At 41.9% G+C, this 17,155-nt stretch overlaps 1 protein-coding gene across 1 annotated transcript; it reads left to right on the top strand.

Annotated features, from left to right (window-relative positions):
- Positions 1-2,704: 2,704 nt before the first annotated feature.
- LOC308235331 (uncharacterized protein) lies at positions 2,705-13,823 on the top strand (the record flags this gene model as incomplete). Its single annotated transcript, XM_080644083.1, has 4 exons — positions 2,705-2,723; positions 2,961-3,325; positions 4,285-4,411; positions 9,304-13,823. The coding sequence occupies 4 exons, from the start codon at positions 2,705-2,707 to the stop codon at positions 11,070-11,072; spliced, it is 2,280 nt and encodes a 759-aa protein (XP_080500209.1). The 3' UTR covers positions 11,073-13,823.
- Positions 13,824-17,155: the final 3,332 nt, after the last annotated feature.

Raw genomic sequence — 17,155 nt, 5'->3', positions numbered from 1 at the left:
ACCATCTGTTCAGTGCCTGTGCTTCCAGACCAGGTGTGCGCACCCTTCTACGTAGAAGTAAAGATGTTTGCCTTGCTGCCTGGCTCCCGAGTATGTTTCGTGTTCTACCATGACCCCTGAATTTGGGGGATCGCCTTATTTCTCACATCTCCACTCTGGAATTTCCCAGAATCCAGACCTGCACAGAGAATTCTCCACCCAGAGAAAGCCTGCCTAGAGTCCTTTACAAACCTCTGACACCCGTCTTTGGGGGCTGGTGCCATTGGAGGCTCAGCCCATATAGTATCCAGATGACCTAATAAATTCATAATTCGTCACCTCTTTTGGGCTCATGTGTTTCTCCTTTGGTGACCCTATATATTTCACTGTGATATTTGCTCTGGAAAAAAAAATTCTTTTGGCTCTGATATTTTAAATAGAACAAGTGTCTTACAGAATTACTCTTGAGTTTCAATATTTATTGCACATATGCATACACAAAATTACTTGTTATTTATAATGTTTCATGTGATTTTAACAAGTTTCTGAGCTATACACAGGTCAACTTTCATTATGAATATGTACTTTATTTACTCTAAATATCAATATGTCATCACATTGAGGATGTCTAAAACGTCATCTCACCTTACATTTTGAATATGTCTGTAAAGGACAAATTCTCTGTCAGTATCCTAATTATAATAGCATTTTCACATAAACAAAGCACCAATAAATTTGTCAGAATTTAATTTGTCAATGTACCAAACTTCCAAACATGTAGGAGTTGTTTTTGAAATTATTTGATCCAACTGATGACAGTTGCCGGAAGAAAAATACTAATGGTATGGTACAATGCTCTGGAAAATGGCAATTTTGCACTTATTTTACACATTATAACCAACAGAGGAGGCATAACGGGGTTACGTGAAATACATGGGTGATAGGTTAGGGCGGCAGGAGAAAGAAGAGGGAGGAGTGACCTCTAGGAGTGGACAAAAATTAAAATGATTGACACATGCTTCTTTTCCATAGGTGGGTATGCAACTGCACAACCAATGGGTCCGGTCAGCCTGTCACTACTTGAGCCAATTAAGCAGAGACAGGGTTGAATCACAGATGAACATTTATTCCAATACTGCCGGCAATATGGGAGGGCAGCAGGTCATCCACAAAAATCTGCTCTGCCACGCACATACACCAGCTGCTTATATGGGGTAGGACCAAGATCACATAAGGATGCCTGTCAGGCGTGGTCAGGACTCAATTCCCTGGCAGGGCACCTGTGAGGGAATCACTGGATCTCCAGTGTAGGGTGTGCAGGGGGCAGCAATGGATGATTCTCTCTCATCATTGATGCTTCTGTCTCTCCCTCTAAAATCAATACAGTACCTTCCTCTCTGAAAGCAGTAAAATATATATATATTTTTTTAAAATTTCATGTTTTTAATATATTTTATTGATTTTTTATAGAGAGGAAAGGAGTGGGATAGAGAGTTAGGAACATGGATGAGAGAGAAACATCAATCAGCTGCCTCCTGCACACCTTCTACTGGGGATGTACCCGCAACCCAGGTACATGCCCTTGACCTAAAGGGAACCTGGGACCATTCAGTCCTCAGGTCCACACTGTATCCACTGAGCCAAACCGGTTAGGGCTATAGAATATATATTTTTTAAATAAGAACATAAGGAAGTAGAGATTACAAGCATGGTGAAGTAGGCAATGTGGGCTCCGATGGGACTCCATTGTTTGAGCAACCAGGTTGTTAATCTTTCCATGATAATAGGCAGTTCTTAGATGAGAATGGAACACTTTCTAAGGTTCACTCCCAGGTCCAAGATTGACCCCGAGGTCCAGGGGGTATAAAACTCCTAGGCAGGTTAGAAAGTCCTTTCTGTAACCAGGAAGAGGCAATCACAGTTAACATGGGATGATTAATATTTCCTGTAACCATAGCTAGTCCCCAATGTTATATTTTTGCCCCTAGCAGGCACAGGATAGTTAACAGTCAGCAATTAACATGATAACAGTAACAGGAGGGGAAAACTGTGGCAGTGCTTGTGGTTTGAAGGGGGGGGGAGGGGGGAAGAGGAAATTATTTGTTATTTCAAAAGCATGTTATCAGGTGTGTTATCCAAGATGTAAGTGAATTAGAGATAGGCTCAATTAGGGTGAAGATTGATGTTTGTTAGGGAAAATACTACTCAAGGATGTGACTATAGCTATGAATTGCTTTTAGTTAGAAAGATTTAATTTCAGACTGTGTGGTTACCTGTGTGGTTACCCTAGGTCTCTGAGTTGGTAAGGCCTCCATGGAGCCTGTCAGGTTTAATATGTGGCCCTTTTTTGTTCACAAACTCTCCCATTTCTTTCCGAATTTATTTATTTTCATTCAAGTTAAAATTATAATGAAACGAAAGAGTTCCATCTTTTCTATTTCAAAGGCAGGGCCTACGTTCTTGGGTTATATTTGTCAAATACTTATACTATGGTGTAAGTAGGTCATCTATGTGATAAAATTTTTCAGACTCTTTAATGCAGGCATGTCTCTTTAATTATGACTGCTATATTTGGATCACAGAAAATGTGTGTTTTAAAATATGGTTGTAAAAAATTTATTTCACAGAGGAAGGGAGAAGGGAGAGGGCCAGTGAACTGCCAATGATGAGAGAGAATCATTGATCCGCCGCCTCGCGCACCCCACTACTGGGGATCTAGCCCGAAATGGGCACGTACCTGACAGGTAATTGAACCCTCCTAGTTCATTGGTTAATGTTAAATAATTCAGTGACATTAGCCAGGCCGGATTAACTCTTCACCAGGAAAAGATGACAACTTTCTTTAGAAATTTTTAAGATGTGTCTCTCATGGGGACGGGACATTTCATAGCCCCTCCAGTGGCGATCTCCGTGTTTCCTACAGGAGTGATGTGGGAAAAAACCCTGATCACTTTCTTGGACTCAATGACTACATTACCCAGAAGACCCTGTGAGGAATACCAACATCTTAGCCAATGAAGGGTCAGAAAAGGTGTTTCCGGCGAAGCTTAATCCCAAGGGGCGGGACTTCCGGTACATCAGAACAGGCATTTTGACTCCACCCAGCTACTGTTGGTGGAGGTTCCAGATCGCTGGGTCCCGGTGGAGATGCCCCGACAGAGAAGGCGCGAGAGTCGTGGTGCACACAGCACACGCGTGGTGTAAACGCGGTGTCCCCACCCGGGTGACCGGCTCCATGGCCCGGAAAGGAACCGCCATTCCCGCGGCGGCCGCTTCTCCCGCCGCTCCCCCCAGGCTCCGCACACAAAGTCGGATGGCGGCGCCCGCCCAGAGGCGCGGGGCTGAGGTGAGTGCGCGTCCCCCGGGCCCTCACCGCCTCCTCACACCGAACAGAAGCGCTAGGGTGCGGGCGCCTGTCACGTCCTGCAGCTCAGTCCCGGGTGGAGGACCGTGAGGAAGGAGGAGGGGAGAGAGGAGTGTTGTGGCTTCTGAGGACACAGCCAGTGCAGGGCAGAGAGGACAGGGGTGACTTGCATCTGAGGTTCCCCTGAGGGTGTGGGCTGTGAGGATTGGCGGAAAGATCAGAGGCTGCAGGGAGGACGTCACAACCTCAATCCGGGTTTTTCGGGCTGTGGAGACCCTCAGAGGACGGGTGGTTCTGCATCCGGCTGGACTATGGTACAAGCACTCTCAGATACCATAGTCCAAGTTCATGGTTGAACGGTGGCATGGAGTAGGAAGGGGGCAGAGCTGAGGGGGTTTAGAAGATATGAAGGAGGTAGACGTTACACAGTGGTGTGGCCATCTAGAGAAAGAGGAAGTGTGAGCTGATGGTGCTGGGGACCTGGTGTGGAGACTTAAGGGGGAAGCATCAGCCCTGGTTTGTTTTTGTCTTGGAGACATGATCTGAAGACTGCAGTGGTATTGCTTGGTAGGAAGGCAGGGGCCCTGCAGGCATGGCCCAGAGCTCAGATGCATGCCCTCCCAGGCCCCAGACCCTCTGCTATAGCTGAGGGCAGTAACAGTGACTAATGGGACTGTGATGAGAAAGCAGTTAGCACTGGACTTAGGGGCTGGAGTCCACACTAAACTGGGGAGCCCTAGAGGAGGTTGAGGGTGGGAAGATGTGTAAGGAGTAGGATTGTGGGTTCTCAGAAAGACAGCTTTGGTCTCAGTAGTTTCCATTCTGGGAGTTTAAAACGGATGCTACCCAGACACACTCCCAGGACTAAATTGGAATTACAACTAAAATACAAAAAGAAAATAAAAAAAATCCTGAATAATCATTTGACTCCATTCTTACAGGTTGGCGTGACCTTTGAGGACATTGCCCTGTACTTCTCCAGGGAGGAATGGGGCCTCCTTGATGAGGATCAGAGACAGCTGTACCTGAATGTGATGCTGGAGAACTTTGAACTTCTATCCTCGCTGGGTAAGACCCTCACTCTCACCAATGACCTGGACTTGGCTTTACATATCCTCATGCCCCTTTACCGGGATGTGCTCTGTCCTCACTGCTTGACTTTCAGTTTTTTGGGCCCTTGCTGTTCTTGGTAGGACTGGTTTGTTTGCTCTGCCCTTTTCTTTTTCTGTAATCACAATACCTCCTGTACTGAACTTCTAGGGAGGGATTTGTGGTTGTTACTGTGGTAGGGAGCCTAATGGATTCCTCCTTGATTTGTGAGGAAAAGCATTCTTTATATTTCTGTTGGTCATTTGAACATATTTTTGAAAAAATTGCCTCTACATCTTTAGCCTATTTTTTAGAAATATATTTTTATTGATTTCAGAGAGGAAGGGAGAAGGAGAGAGAGAGATAGAAACATCAATGATGAGAGAGAATCATTAAAGGCTGTCTCCTGCACGCCCCCTACTGGGGATGGAGCCCACAACCCAGGCCTGTGCCCTATCCCGAAATTGAATCCTGACCTCCTTCCTGGTTCATAGATTGATGCTCAATCACTGAGACACATCTGGCCAATCTAGTCAGTTTTTTTTTCTTTCAGTTTTATTTTATTTTTTTAAGAAAAATGATGTCAAATATAATAATGTTACATGAAACAAACCTTAATATATCAAGAAAAATGATCTTAAATATAATAATGTTACCTGCAATAAACATTAATATCTCAAGAATAATGAACTTTTAAATAATATTTCAAGAATAAGCCCTGACTGGTTTGGCTCAGTGGATAGAGCGTCGGCCTGTGGACTGAAGGGTCCCAGGTTCGATTCCGGTCAAGGGCATGTACCTTGGTTGCGGGCACATCCCCGGTAGGGGGTGTGCAGGAGGCAGCTGATCAATGTTTCTCTCTCATTGATGTTTCTAACTCTCTATCCTTCTCCCTTCCTCTCTGTAAAAAAATCGATAAAATATATTAAAAAAAAAAAAAGAATAAAAGGATTTTAAGTATAATAATATTACCAAAACTGTATCACAAAAGTTGTAGGACATACTAAAAATCTACAAACAACAGAATTACTTCTATTATATTGTGTAATATTTTTTCCCCTCTGGATTTATTTTTGTTCATCAGTTTACATTGTTCATTATATTCCACAAATGAGTGAGATCTTTCTTTTTTTTTTTTAAATATATTTTATTGATTTTTTTTACAGAGAGGAAGGGAGAGGGATAGAGTGTTAGAAACATCCATCAGCTGCCTTCTGCGTACCCCCTACTGGGAATGTGCCCACAACCCATGTACATGCCCTTGACCAGAATCAAACCAGGGACCCTTCAGTCCGCAGGGCGACACTCTATCCACTGAGCAAAACCGGTCAGGGTGAGATCATATGATATTTCTTTCTCCAACTAGCTTATTTCGCTTAGCATGATGCTTTTAAAATCTATTTTGTCGGATATGAGTATTGCTACTCCAGCTTTTTTTTGTTTTCCATTTGCATGGAAACTTTTTTTTTAATCCCTTCACTTTCATCCTGTGTGTGTCTTTTGTTTTGAGGTGGGTCCCTCGTAAACAGCATATAGTTGGATCATGTGTTTGTATGCATTCAGTTACCCTACACCTTTTGGTTGGAGCTTTAAACTATTTAGGTTTATTATTGAGAGATACTTATTTATAGCCATTTTAATTTTGTATGGCTAGGTTTCTTTCTCTGATTCTTCTTCTCAGCAATCCCTATAGCATTTCTTGTAATGCTGGCTTGATGGTGATGAAGTCCTTGAGCCTTTTTTTTGTCTGGGAAACTCTTTATTTGACCATCTATTTTCAATGATATCCTTGCTGAATATAGTAAACTTGGTCTCAGATCCTTCTTTCCATTACCTTGAGTATTTCATGCCATTCCCTTCTGGCCTGTAGAGTTTCTGATGGGATATCGGGTGTCAGCCTTATGGGAACTCCTTCATAGGTAACAGTTTTCTTTCTCTTGCTGCCTTTAAGATTCTCTCTTTGTCTTTAATATTTCTAGCCTATTTTTTAACCATATTTTTTGGCTAATGTGTCTGTTGAATACCTTCTATATTTTATATATTAATTTTTAAAAAATATACTTTATTGATTATTTTACAGAGAGGAAGGGAGTGAGATAGTTAGAAACATCGATGAGAGAGAAATATCGATCAGCTGCCTCCTGCACACATCCTACTGGGGATGCGCCCGCAACCAAGGTACATGCCCTTGACCGGAATCAAACCGGGACCCTTCAGTCCGCAGGTCTATCCACTGAGCCAAACCACTTAGGGCTATATATTAATTTTTTGTTACATACGGGTACTCGGCTTTTTGCATGTGCTTAATTGTGCTTTGCAGATATTTTGGGGATTTTTTGTTTTGCTTTTAATATATTTTTATTGACTTCAGAGAAGAAGGGTGAGGGAAAGACCGATAGAGACAACAATGAAAGAAAATCATTGAATGGCTGCCTCCTGCATGCCCCCTAATGGGGATGGAGCCAGCAACCCAGGCATGTGCCCTGACTGGGAATCGAACATGGGAAATCTTGATCCATGAACCTGGGACCTCTTGGCCCATGGGATGACACTCAATTCACTGACTCACCACAGCTGGGCAGTATAGTATTTTGTTTTTACAAATTCAATGTTTTTGGCTATCCTGCCTTCAGGAAGTTTAGTGTGGCCATCTTTCCAGTAGGCTCAGATGATGTTTACCAGTGAACATAAGAAATATTCAAACCTGGAAATAATTTTTGTGATTTTATTTGGTTCAAACGTTCAACAGTTGCTAGGAAGCAAAATCTCAAGGCATTGATATAATGCTCCTGAGAATGGCAGTTTTGCACCTTATTTGATACATTATAATCGAAAGAGCAGACATAGGTAGGTTACATGAAATTCATTGGTGATAGATTAAGGAGGCAGAAGAGAGCAAAGTGGGGCTACTTCTGGAATCGGTAAAAAGTAAAATGATAGCTGGGTACAGTACAGCTAATAATCAATACAAATATGATGAAAAAGCAATGAGAATAATTGTAGTCTCTACTATGGTGCATTTGTTGTGCCCTGAGGAATCCGAAAAAAGGGAAGTTACTCTGACATTCCAAAGGGATGTTATCATAGATGCAGAAGATGATAGACAGGCTCTGTTCAGGTAAAGACTGACTTTTGTTGGTGAATATTCTAGATGAGTACATGTCTACCTGTCATTAGCTGCTTTTAGAAAGTTTTAATTTCAGACCATCCTTTGTGGTCATTTTAGGTCTCTGAATTTCCCTGAGCTTGTCACTCTTTACTGATGAAGTATTTTTCACACAGAGTAGTTGTGTTTTTATTAGCCTGCAGTGTAGCGTTACCTTGTCTTTATTATTTAATTGGAACATCAAACATTTGTGTGAATTTCCTTCTATATCTGGATATTTGCTTTATTGAGGAGATCTGAACTGTATCCACAATATCTCCAAACAGTACATTCATATTACTTGCAATTATTTTCTCCCATCCTGTAAATTGCCTTTTAATTTCATTTTGTTAATTGCTATTGTGATGTGAAGACGCTTTTTCATTTGTTGTAGTTCAGATTATTTAGTTTTGCCTCTTTGCCTGGTGGTTGGTGTTACATCCAGAAAATCACGTCCAAAGCTAATGTCCAAAGCTTTTTCTCTGGGTTGTCGTGAAGTAGTTTTAAGTTTTGGGATTGTTATTTAATTATTTTATGCACTTTGAGTTCATTTTTATCAGTGGTGTCCAGTTTTGTTGCTTTCCTGTGAATATGCACTTTTACCAGCATCATTCAGTGAAAAAACTGTCTTTTCTTTCTTGTGTGTCTTGTGGTTTTTGTCAAAGGATACTTGAATGTATGTGCCTGGGTTTATTTCGGTCTTGTCTGTTCTGTTCTATTGGTCTTTGTTTCTGTGTTTATTCCAGTAACACACTGTTTGGTTGCTTTGGCTTTGTAATAGATTGAAGTCAGGAAGTTTGATGCCACCAGGTTAGTTCTTTCTCAAGTTTGATTTTGCTATTCCAGGTCTTTTGGTTCCATACATTTCAAGATTCTGTTTTTATTTCTTTGTAAAATACCATTGGCATTATCATCTGGATTGCATTTAATCTGTAGATGGCTTTGGGTAGTATAGACATTATAAGGGTATTACATTTCAGATCCTAAAGCACAGTTGTCTTTCCATTTGTTTGTGTTTTCTTCCATTTTTTCATCACTGTCTTGAGTTCAATGTATAGACCTTTCACCATTTTGGTAGAATTTATTCCCGAGTAGTTTATTGTTGATTCTATTGCAAACTTGACTACTTTCTTCATTTCTCTATCAAATAATTTATTGTTAATGTGTAGAAATGAAACTGATGTTTGTGTAGAAATGAAACTGACGTTTACATCCTGTAACCTTTCCAAAATTATTTTTTTAAATTTTTATTTATTAATTTTAGAGAAAGGAAGTGAGACAGAGATAGACAGAAATAGAGAGGGAAACATTGGTTTGCTCTTCCACCAATCTATGCATTTATTGGCTGTCCCCTGTGTATGACCTGATGGGAGATCAAACCCACAACCTCAGGGTATTAGGACCATACTTTCACAAAGCGAGCCACCTGGCCAGGGTACTGAATTTGTTTTTAATTTCAGAAGCTCACACTGGGATCTTCACATTTTTCTTTATGTAGAATCACGTCATCTGCCAACATCTCATATGTTACCTTGTGGTTCAGTGTCAGGGATAATATCTTTTTTTCTTTTTGTTAATGAAAGCCCCTAGCTAATTTGAACTATGCTCTTTTTTGGTTTTTAAGATTTTGAAATTTGATTTTTAGAAAAAGAGGGCAAGGGATAGTGAGAAACATGGAAGTGAGAGCAAAACATTGATTGCCTGCCTCCTGTATGCCCCCTACCAGGGATGGAACCTGCAAACCCAGCATTTGCCCTGACCAAGAACGTAATCGGCAATCTTTTGGTGCATGAGATAATGCCCAACCAACTCAGCCACAGTGGAGAAAAGCCTTTTAAATGCAGTGAATGTGGGAAATCTTTTCCCAGGAGCACTGCCCTTCGAGGTCATCAGAGATTGCACACTGGAGAAAGGCCTTATGAGTGCCATGAATGTGGGAAATCTTTTACCTGGAGCAGTGACCTTCATCGTCATCAGAGAGTTCATACTGGAGAAAAGCCTTATCAATGCAGTGAATGTGGGAAGTATTTTACCAGGACATCTAACCTTCATGAACATCATCAGAGAATTCACACTGGAGAAAAGCCTTATAAATGCAGGGAATGTGAAAAGTGTTTTACCAGTATCAGTGAACTTCATTGTCACCAGAGAGTTCACACCAGAGAAAAGCCTTATAACTGCAGTGAATGTGGGAAATCTTTTCCCAGGACCGCTGACCTTCGTCTTCATCACAGAATTCACACTGGAGAAAAGCCTTATAAATGCAGTGAATGTGGGAAATCTTTAACCACCAGCACTGCTCTTCGAGGTCATCAGAGATTACACACTGGAGAAAGGCCTTACGTGTGCAGTGAATGTGGGAAATCTTTTATCAGTAGCTCTGCCCTTTCCCGTCATCAGCGAGTTCACACTGGAGCAAACCCTTATAAATGCAATGAATGTGGGAAATCTTTATCCACCAACAGTGCCCTTCAGATTCATCAGAGACTGCACACTGGAGAAAGGCCTTATGTGTGCAGTGAATGCGGGAAATCTTTTTTCAGTAGGAATGTTCTTTATCGTCATCAGCGAGTTCACACTGGAGAAAAGCCTTATAAATGCAGTGAATGTGGGAAATCTTTTCACAGGAGCACCAACCTTCGTGTTCATCAGAGGGTTCATACTGGAGAAAAGCCTTATAAATGCAATGTATGTGGGAAATCTTTATCCACCAACACTGCCCTTCAGATTCATCAGAGATTGCACACTGGAGAAAGGCCTTACATGTGCAGTGAATGTGGGAAATCTTTTATCAGTAGCACTGTTCTTTATCGTCATCAGCGAGTTCACACTGGAGAAAAGCCTTATAAATGCAGTGAATGTGGGAAATCTTTATCCACCAACACTGCCCTTCAGATTCATCAGAGAGTTCACACTGGAGAAAAGCCTTATAAGTGCAGTGAATGTGGGGAGTCTTTTACCAGGAGCACTGCTCTACGTTGTCATCAGAGATTGCACACTGGAGAAAAGCCTTATAAATGCAGTGAATGTGGGAAATCTTTTAACACAACATCTCACCTTCATGAACATCATCAGAGAATTCACACTGGAGAAAAACCTTATAAATGCAGGGAATGTGAAAAATCTTTTACGACTAGTAGTGAACTTCATTGTCATCACAGAGTTCACACCGGTGAAAAGCCTTATACGTGCAGCGATTGTGGGAAATCTTTTACCAGGAACACTTCCCTTCGATATCATCAGAGATTGCACACTGGAGAAAGGCCTTATGAATGCAATGAATGTGGGAAATCTTTCCGCAGGAGCCGTGACCTTCATCTTCATCACAGAATTCACACTGCAGAAAAGCCTTATAAATGCAGTGAATGTGGGAACTCTTTTATCCATAGCACTCTCCTTTCTGGTCATCAGCGAGTACACACTGGCGCAAACCATTATAAATGCCGAGAATGTGGGAAACCTTTTACCGCTAATGAATCTCATACATTTAAATGAATCATATACATTAAAAACCTACATGATGTAAAATCCCAATAAGTGTTTTTATGGGGTGTTTTTTTGTTTTTTATGTTGGAACCATATGTAGCTATGTTTCACTTTCTGAAATACTTAGATGTGTTGCCAGATCTATGTCACTGCATATTTCTGTTAAGGTATTTCATTTGTACCACCTATACGATCCTACTGACGGCATTAATCACCATCCTCTTGTGCCCAAGGAAGCTAACTCTTGTCTAATTTATTGGACTGATTAGTGTTAGCCCTACAAAACATAACATTGCAGAGGAACTGCCATTTTTAGAGACACACATTCCCTAGATGCCAGTGATGAATTTATTGAGTGCCGAAGACATCAATGGTAGAACTGCCAATCTCATGTCTCTTTGGTTTGTGAAATAATAAAGGCTTTTTCCTAAGTCTTCTTTCATCTTGGGTGTTCTATTTACTGTGTGGGTTAGCTTATAAGGAGGTCTGAGCTATCCAAACATGATGAGGTGAAAACCTTTCATGGGACCTCAAACATTCTTTGACCTTGACTGAACAGTGTTGTGTACAAATTAACCTAGCAGTTTTTGCGTAATTTTCATGGCTGCCCATATTTTCCTAAGAAACAATGTGGATTGTGGACTCTCTTTTTCTCATGTGAAGATGGAAACTTTGAGGCAAAGAGATCACTCCAAAGATGGGGTAGCTGTGACAACCTCAAGTATATCTTCGAGCAGCGTGAATATTTTCCTTGTTTTCAAGGGATGCCAATATATTTGAAGAATATCTCTTTCCACGTCTTGCAGAGGGCCATATGCCCTAATGCCTTCAATTCCATGGGTGACAGTCACTGGATGGAGGACCATTGCTGTTAGGGGAAACCTTTTCATTCTAGAAACACTGGTCTAATGTGTTTTGGAGGGGACTGTAGCCCATTAGATGGAATGTTCCTCATCTAAATGTGTATCCAGAAATGTTTCTGAGCAAAAGTGTACAGGAGCATTGTTTACACAGACTTGAGGATCTGAGGCTTGTTTAACTTCTTTGGACACAGTCATTCTCTTTGATTATCACCAAGAGGTTTTGTGGATTTCTGAAGCCTCTCAGATGTTCACCTCAGAGCCATTGGTGCGCTGGCAGAAAAACAAAGACGAAGGCAAAGGGTGTCAGTAGTCCATGCATGTGGCTTTTGTGATTCAGCCAGCATTCTTAATTGGTTTGGTGAAAGTTCTTCATTGTTTGTTACATTTCCTGTCATTAATGCAAGACAGTTGCCCAGAGGGCATAAGAAGGTGGATTCAATATAGATTTGCCAAACCTATTTTTCCAATATAGTGGAACATATACACTTTTTAATCTGGAACCATTTTTGAAACCTATGAGTAAAATACATGTGTTTAGTATAGTATTTCATAAATCTTGATGTGTGCTTCTAATTGAAACCATCATTATACCCATAATACTGACCATGACTATCACTGTGCATTTGCTTCATGACGTTTTTAAGTCTATCCCTGTTCTTCACAGCTTTCCAAGTAACCATTGCTTTACATCCTATTTGAACAGATGACTTTGCATTTTCTAAGTATTTTTCTGCTCTAACTTATATTTCATAAATGCTTGGAGATTTAGTAAAGACATATTTGTAACCCATCTTTTTTTCCTGATAAATATTCTTACCTTTGAATATATCACCAATAGTTTATCCATTTTTATGAATATTTGGTTATTTCTAATAAAGCTGGGACGAACATCCTATATCATAAAGAGTTTATATGCTCATTAGACTGAACAGCAGAATGACTGTCTGCACGACCTTCTGTACAAAGCCGAGGTTGCAAGGGGCTGTGAGGGCCAAGCCCCTTGCACAAATTTCATACATTGGAACTCTAGTTTTTGTATAATTCTTTATATGGATACTAGAGGCCCGGTACATGAAAATTCATGGACTGGAGGGGTGTGCCTCAGCTTGGCCTACCCCCTATCACAGTTTGGAGCCCTCCGGGGCGGGAGGTGACCCAGCGATGAGGGCAAGCTGACACCCCATCACACCTCTGCTGCTGCCACTGCCGGCAGCGCAAGCCTCTGCTGGTCCTGGTTACCTGATCCTCGACCCGGCCCTGGGCGGCTAAGGGACTAAGGGGACTGGGCACCGCCATCTTGTGGCTGTGGGTATAGCCAACTTTGAGGGCATGGCAGTAAATTAGCATATTTTCTTATTGGCTGTGGGCACCTCCATCTTTGAAGGCGGGGCAGTTAATTACCATATTTCCTCCTTATTGACTGCTCACCACTATCTTTGAGGGTGGGGCAGTCAATTAGCATATTCCCTCCTTATTGGCTGTGGTTGCTGCTAAGTTTGCGATGGCATGAGGGTCTATTACCATATTCCCTCTTTATTAGATAGCATAAGTTTCTTTTTAAAAAAAAAACATATTTTACTGATTTTTTACAGAGAGGAAGGGAGAGGGAGAAAGAGTTAGAAACATCGATGAGAGAGAAACATCAGTCAGCTGCCTCCTGCACACCCCCTACTGGGGATGTGCCCGCAACCAAGGTACATGCCATTGACCTGAATCGAACCTGGGACCCTTGAGTCCGCAGGCGGACTCTATCCACAGAGCCAAACTGGTTATGGCTAGGATAAGTTTCATTTAACTTTGTCAAAAATTCCATACATAATCTAGGTCCTTGTGTATTTTAATGTTTAAATTTCCAAAGATTAGCATTTTGTTATCTAAAATAAATCTACCATCATGGATGTTGTGGCTCAATTGGTTTGGTGTGATCCCATGCATTGAAGGGTTACCGGTTGGATTTTTGTACTTCTGCCTGGGTTGTGGGCTAGCTTCCGGGAATTGGGTGTGCAGGAAGACATGGGTCAATGTGGCACTCTTGCATTGTGTTTCTCTCCCTCTCCCTTTTTCTCTTTCCAAAAAATAATAAAATTTGCTATCTGGCATGGCTCAGTTATTGAGTTTCAACCTATGAATCAGGAGGTCATGGTTCGATTCCCAGTCAGGGCACATGCCTGGGCCCTGGGCTAGATCCAGTGTGGGGCATGCAGGAGGCAACTAATCAATGATTCTCACTCATCATTGATGTTTCTCTCTCCCCCAAACCAGAAAACTCCAGGCTCTCCCTGCACTTCCCAGGCCAGGCACTTTTCACTTTACCAATGCCCACAAGCACCTTTGTCTGTGGGTGCATTTTAGTAAGAAATGGGACCTATAAGAAGCCACTGACTCTGCAGGGAGGCAGGGGCTGTGGGCACTCAGGTCTCATTGTGGTGTGCCCCACCTGGGAATCTCCAGCAGACTCAAGTGAGTTCCCTGAATCTCAGTTGGCTGAATGTGACATGCAGATGAATGATGGTGCTTACTTTGACCTTCCAAGATCAATAAAAGTAATAAGCTGAGTACTTGTTGCCAGGATTCCACAGTTAGATTTTTGAGCATTTTCTCTTTTAATTCTCACAACAACCTGGGCAAGTGGAAACTCATATCAGATTGCTGAAAAAATTCAGTATCAGGGAAATGAAGTCAGCTCCCCAAGTTTACACCACAGACAAGTGTCAGATTCAAGGGGCTGGATTTTAACCTATTATTTTCTCTAACGCCAGAAACAGTCTCTACCACTGATGTGCAACCCTCACTGGAGCAGGTACAGTCTGAGGACCAGGGTGGCTCAGCTGAAGATACTGTTTCCATTGTTGTGGTTATGTTTTTCCTCCCATTCTCTTCACATCTCAGAGCATGAACCTTTGGCCTCAGTGTTTCCAGGGCAACCCCATCATTTCTCAGCTGCAGTAGTTTCTCCAGGGGAAACTTCTTTCACTGTGAGCTGTAATTTGTCTGCCTCCCCTTTGATCCCAGCAGAATTTGACACACAGTAGACCTCGGTAATTTGGCCTGGGCCTAAGCACCTGCACCCCCATGTTGGGTGTCATGCTGTGACCACATCCACTGTGATGAATTTCTTGCCTCAGCTTGACCCTTCAAAAGGTCTACCTATGTGGCACTGACATTCACCCTGCAGGAGTTGATACAACTGAACATGAATTCTGGGACCTAATATTCGGAAGTGATGCTGGAGTCCTACATGATCTTGGTCTCATTGGACAGTTGCTCACCTCCTATTCATGCATAGGACCCCCTGCCATGTGATTCTGTCCTCTATATCCCTACTGGCTGAATGAGACAATGGCTCTCACCATGTTTTCCCTGCAGCCCAGATCATGTTATGGACCCATGTCTTCCTTCCCAGTCTCCTGTGTCTGTACCATGGGTCTTTGGGTTGGAACAGAGTCCATTTCAATACAACTTCTCACTGCAGTGCACAGCACAATCGGCCACAAATGGGCATCCTTACTGTGCTTTTCCTAACTTTCTACAGTAACTGCCTCTCCAAACAACATTTTTTGACTGTAGGTGAAGGTGGTTTTTCAGGTGAAGGTGTTTGCTCTTTTGGCCGGTTACTCTTTCTGAGTCGTTTCCATGTATATGGAGGTACACATGTTAATAACTTTTAGGTTGTATTTCCCCTGTTAATCTATATTCTATCAATTTAATTATGGGCAACCAAAGAACCTAGAAAAGAAGAAGGGAATATTATTTTGACTCTACAATGACATTTTTCTCATTTTCACCCACTGAACTCCTTAGAATAAATGAATCCTGTTAGGGTTAGGCAAGTGATGAGGTCTTTGGAAGAATTCACAGCAAAGAGAAGACATGCAGAGAGGAAGTTTATTTTACTTTCCAAGATTGGAAAGGGCCAAGTATTGCTAGTCAGTACCGGGCAGGGAAGAAAGGGTGGCTTCTGTTTTTCTGCAGTGCCTGTTGCTAAGGGACAAGCAATGCAGGGGCCTTGGGCTGAGCTGAAGTTGATATGAGGGCTGTCTTTAAAATTTAGTTTGTTTGCTTTCTAGGAGATAGTCTGGCAGATGTATAGGGAGGTGCCTTATCAGTATTGTCCCCAAGCCTATAAAATATGACTGGAGCAAAAGTTTTGAAGAGTTCAAAAGATGGTGGTTTCAATGGGTGCAGGAAGGAAACTTTCTACTGACTAGAGACTCCTTGGTACAAATTATCCCTGAGGTGTGACAATAGCAGGGAGGAGGGGTGGCAGGAATGCATCCTTGAAAGTAGCTTATCTTGTTGTGCAGTTTGAACAGAGGAGCTGTTTGAATTAGAGGAGCCAACAATCTTGGGGTTCAATTAGCAGGTGCATCTCATAAATTGTGGAAGGTCACAGCAAAGAAAAAGAAAGACCTTTCTCCTTTTCCTTAAAAATATCTCGACACTTTTAGATCCTAAGGCTTTATTTATTTATTTATCTTTTTTAAAAATATATTTTTATTGATTTCAGAGAGCAAAGGAGCAGGAGAGACAGAAACATAAATGATGAGAATCATTGATTGGCTGCCTCCTGCACATTTTCTACTGGGCATAGAGCCCACAACCCAGGCATGTGCCCTTGACTGGAATCACACCTGGGAACTTTTGGTCTGCAGGCCTATGCTCTATACACTGAGCCAAACTGGCTAGGGCCTAAGGCTTTATTAACGTGGAGAGTGAATACTTCTAGGAGTCCAAATAAAGGGACACCAGCAATACTAAGGGTATTGTGTTCAGAAGGATGTCACCAATGGGTCCCAGAAGAAATCAACCCTTGTAGAATTTACTCTTGAACCCACAGGTTCTAACTCCCCAGTATAGAAAAAAATGATGGCACATATTAAACCTAGCAAGCTCAGGGAGCCTGGCATGGCTTGGTGAATCTTATCAACTCAGAGGCCAAAAGTAACCATACAGGATGGTTTGAAACTAAAACTTTGTAAGTAAAAGCTGGTCATGAAAGATGTCACACTGTAGAAAAGTCTTATTGTTGTAATGTGCCCTGGGAGTCGAACAGAGAACACCTCAGCCAAAGAATCAAATCAAGGAGTCTTTTAATTCAAAAGCCGGCGACAATGAGGGGGCATTAGCTCTTCAAATCTCGCATCTCCGAGTGAGAGCAGTAGCAAGCTTATAAAGGCAAAAAGCAGTTTGTACAGAAGCCAGATTGAGCAGAGTTAGCTATCTCTAAAT

This window comes from Plecotus auritus (assembly GCF_963455305.1).
Source record: "Plecotus auritus genome assembly, chromosome: 10".
In the NCBI taxonomy this organism is placed as follows: domain Eukaryota; kingdom Metazoa; phylum Chordata; class Mammalia; order Chiroptera; family Vespertilionidae; genus Plecotus; species Plecotus auritus.
This window is presented reverse-complemented; position numbering and strand designations above follow the sequence as displayed.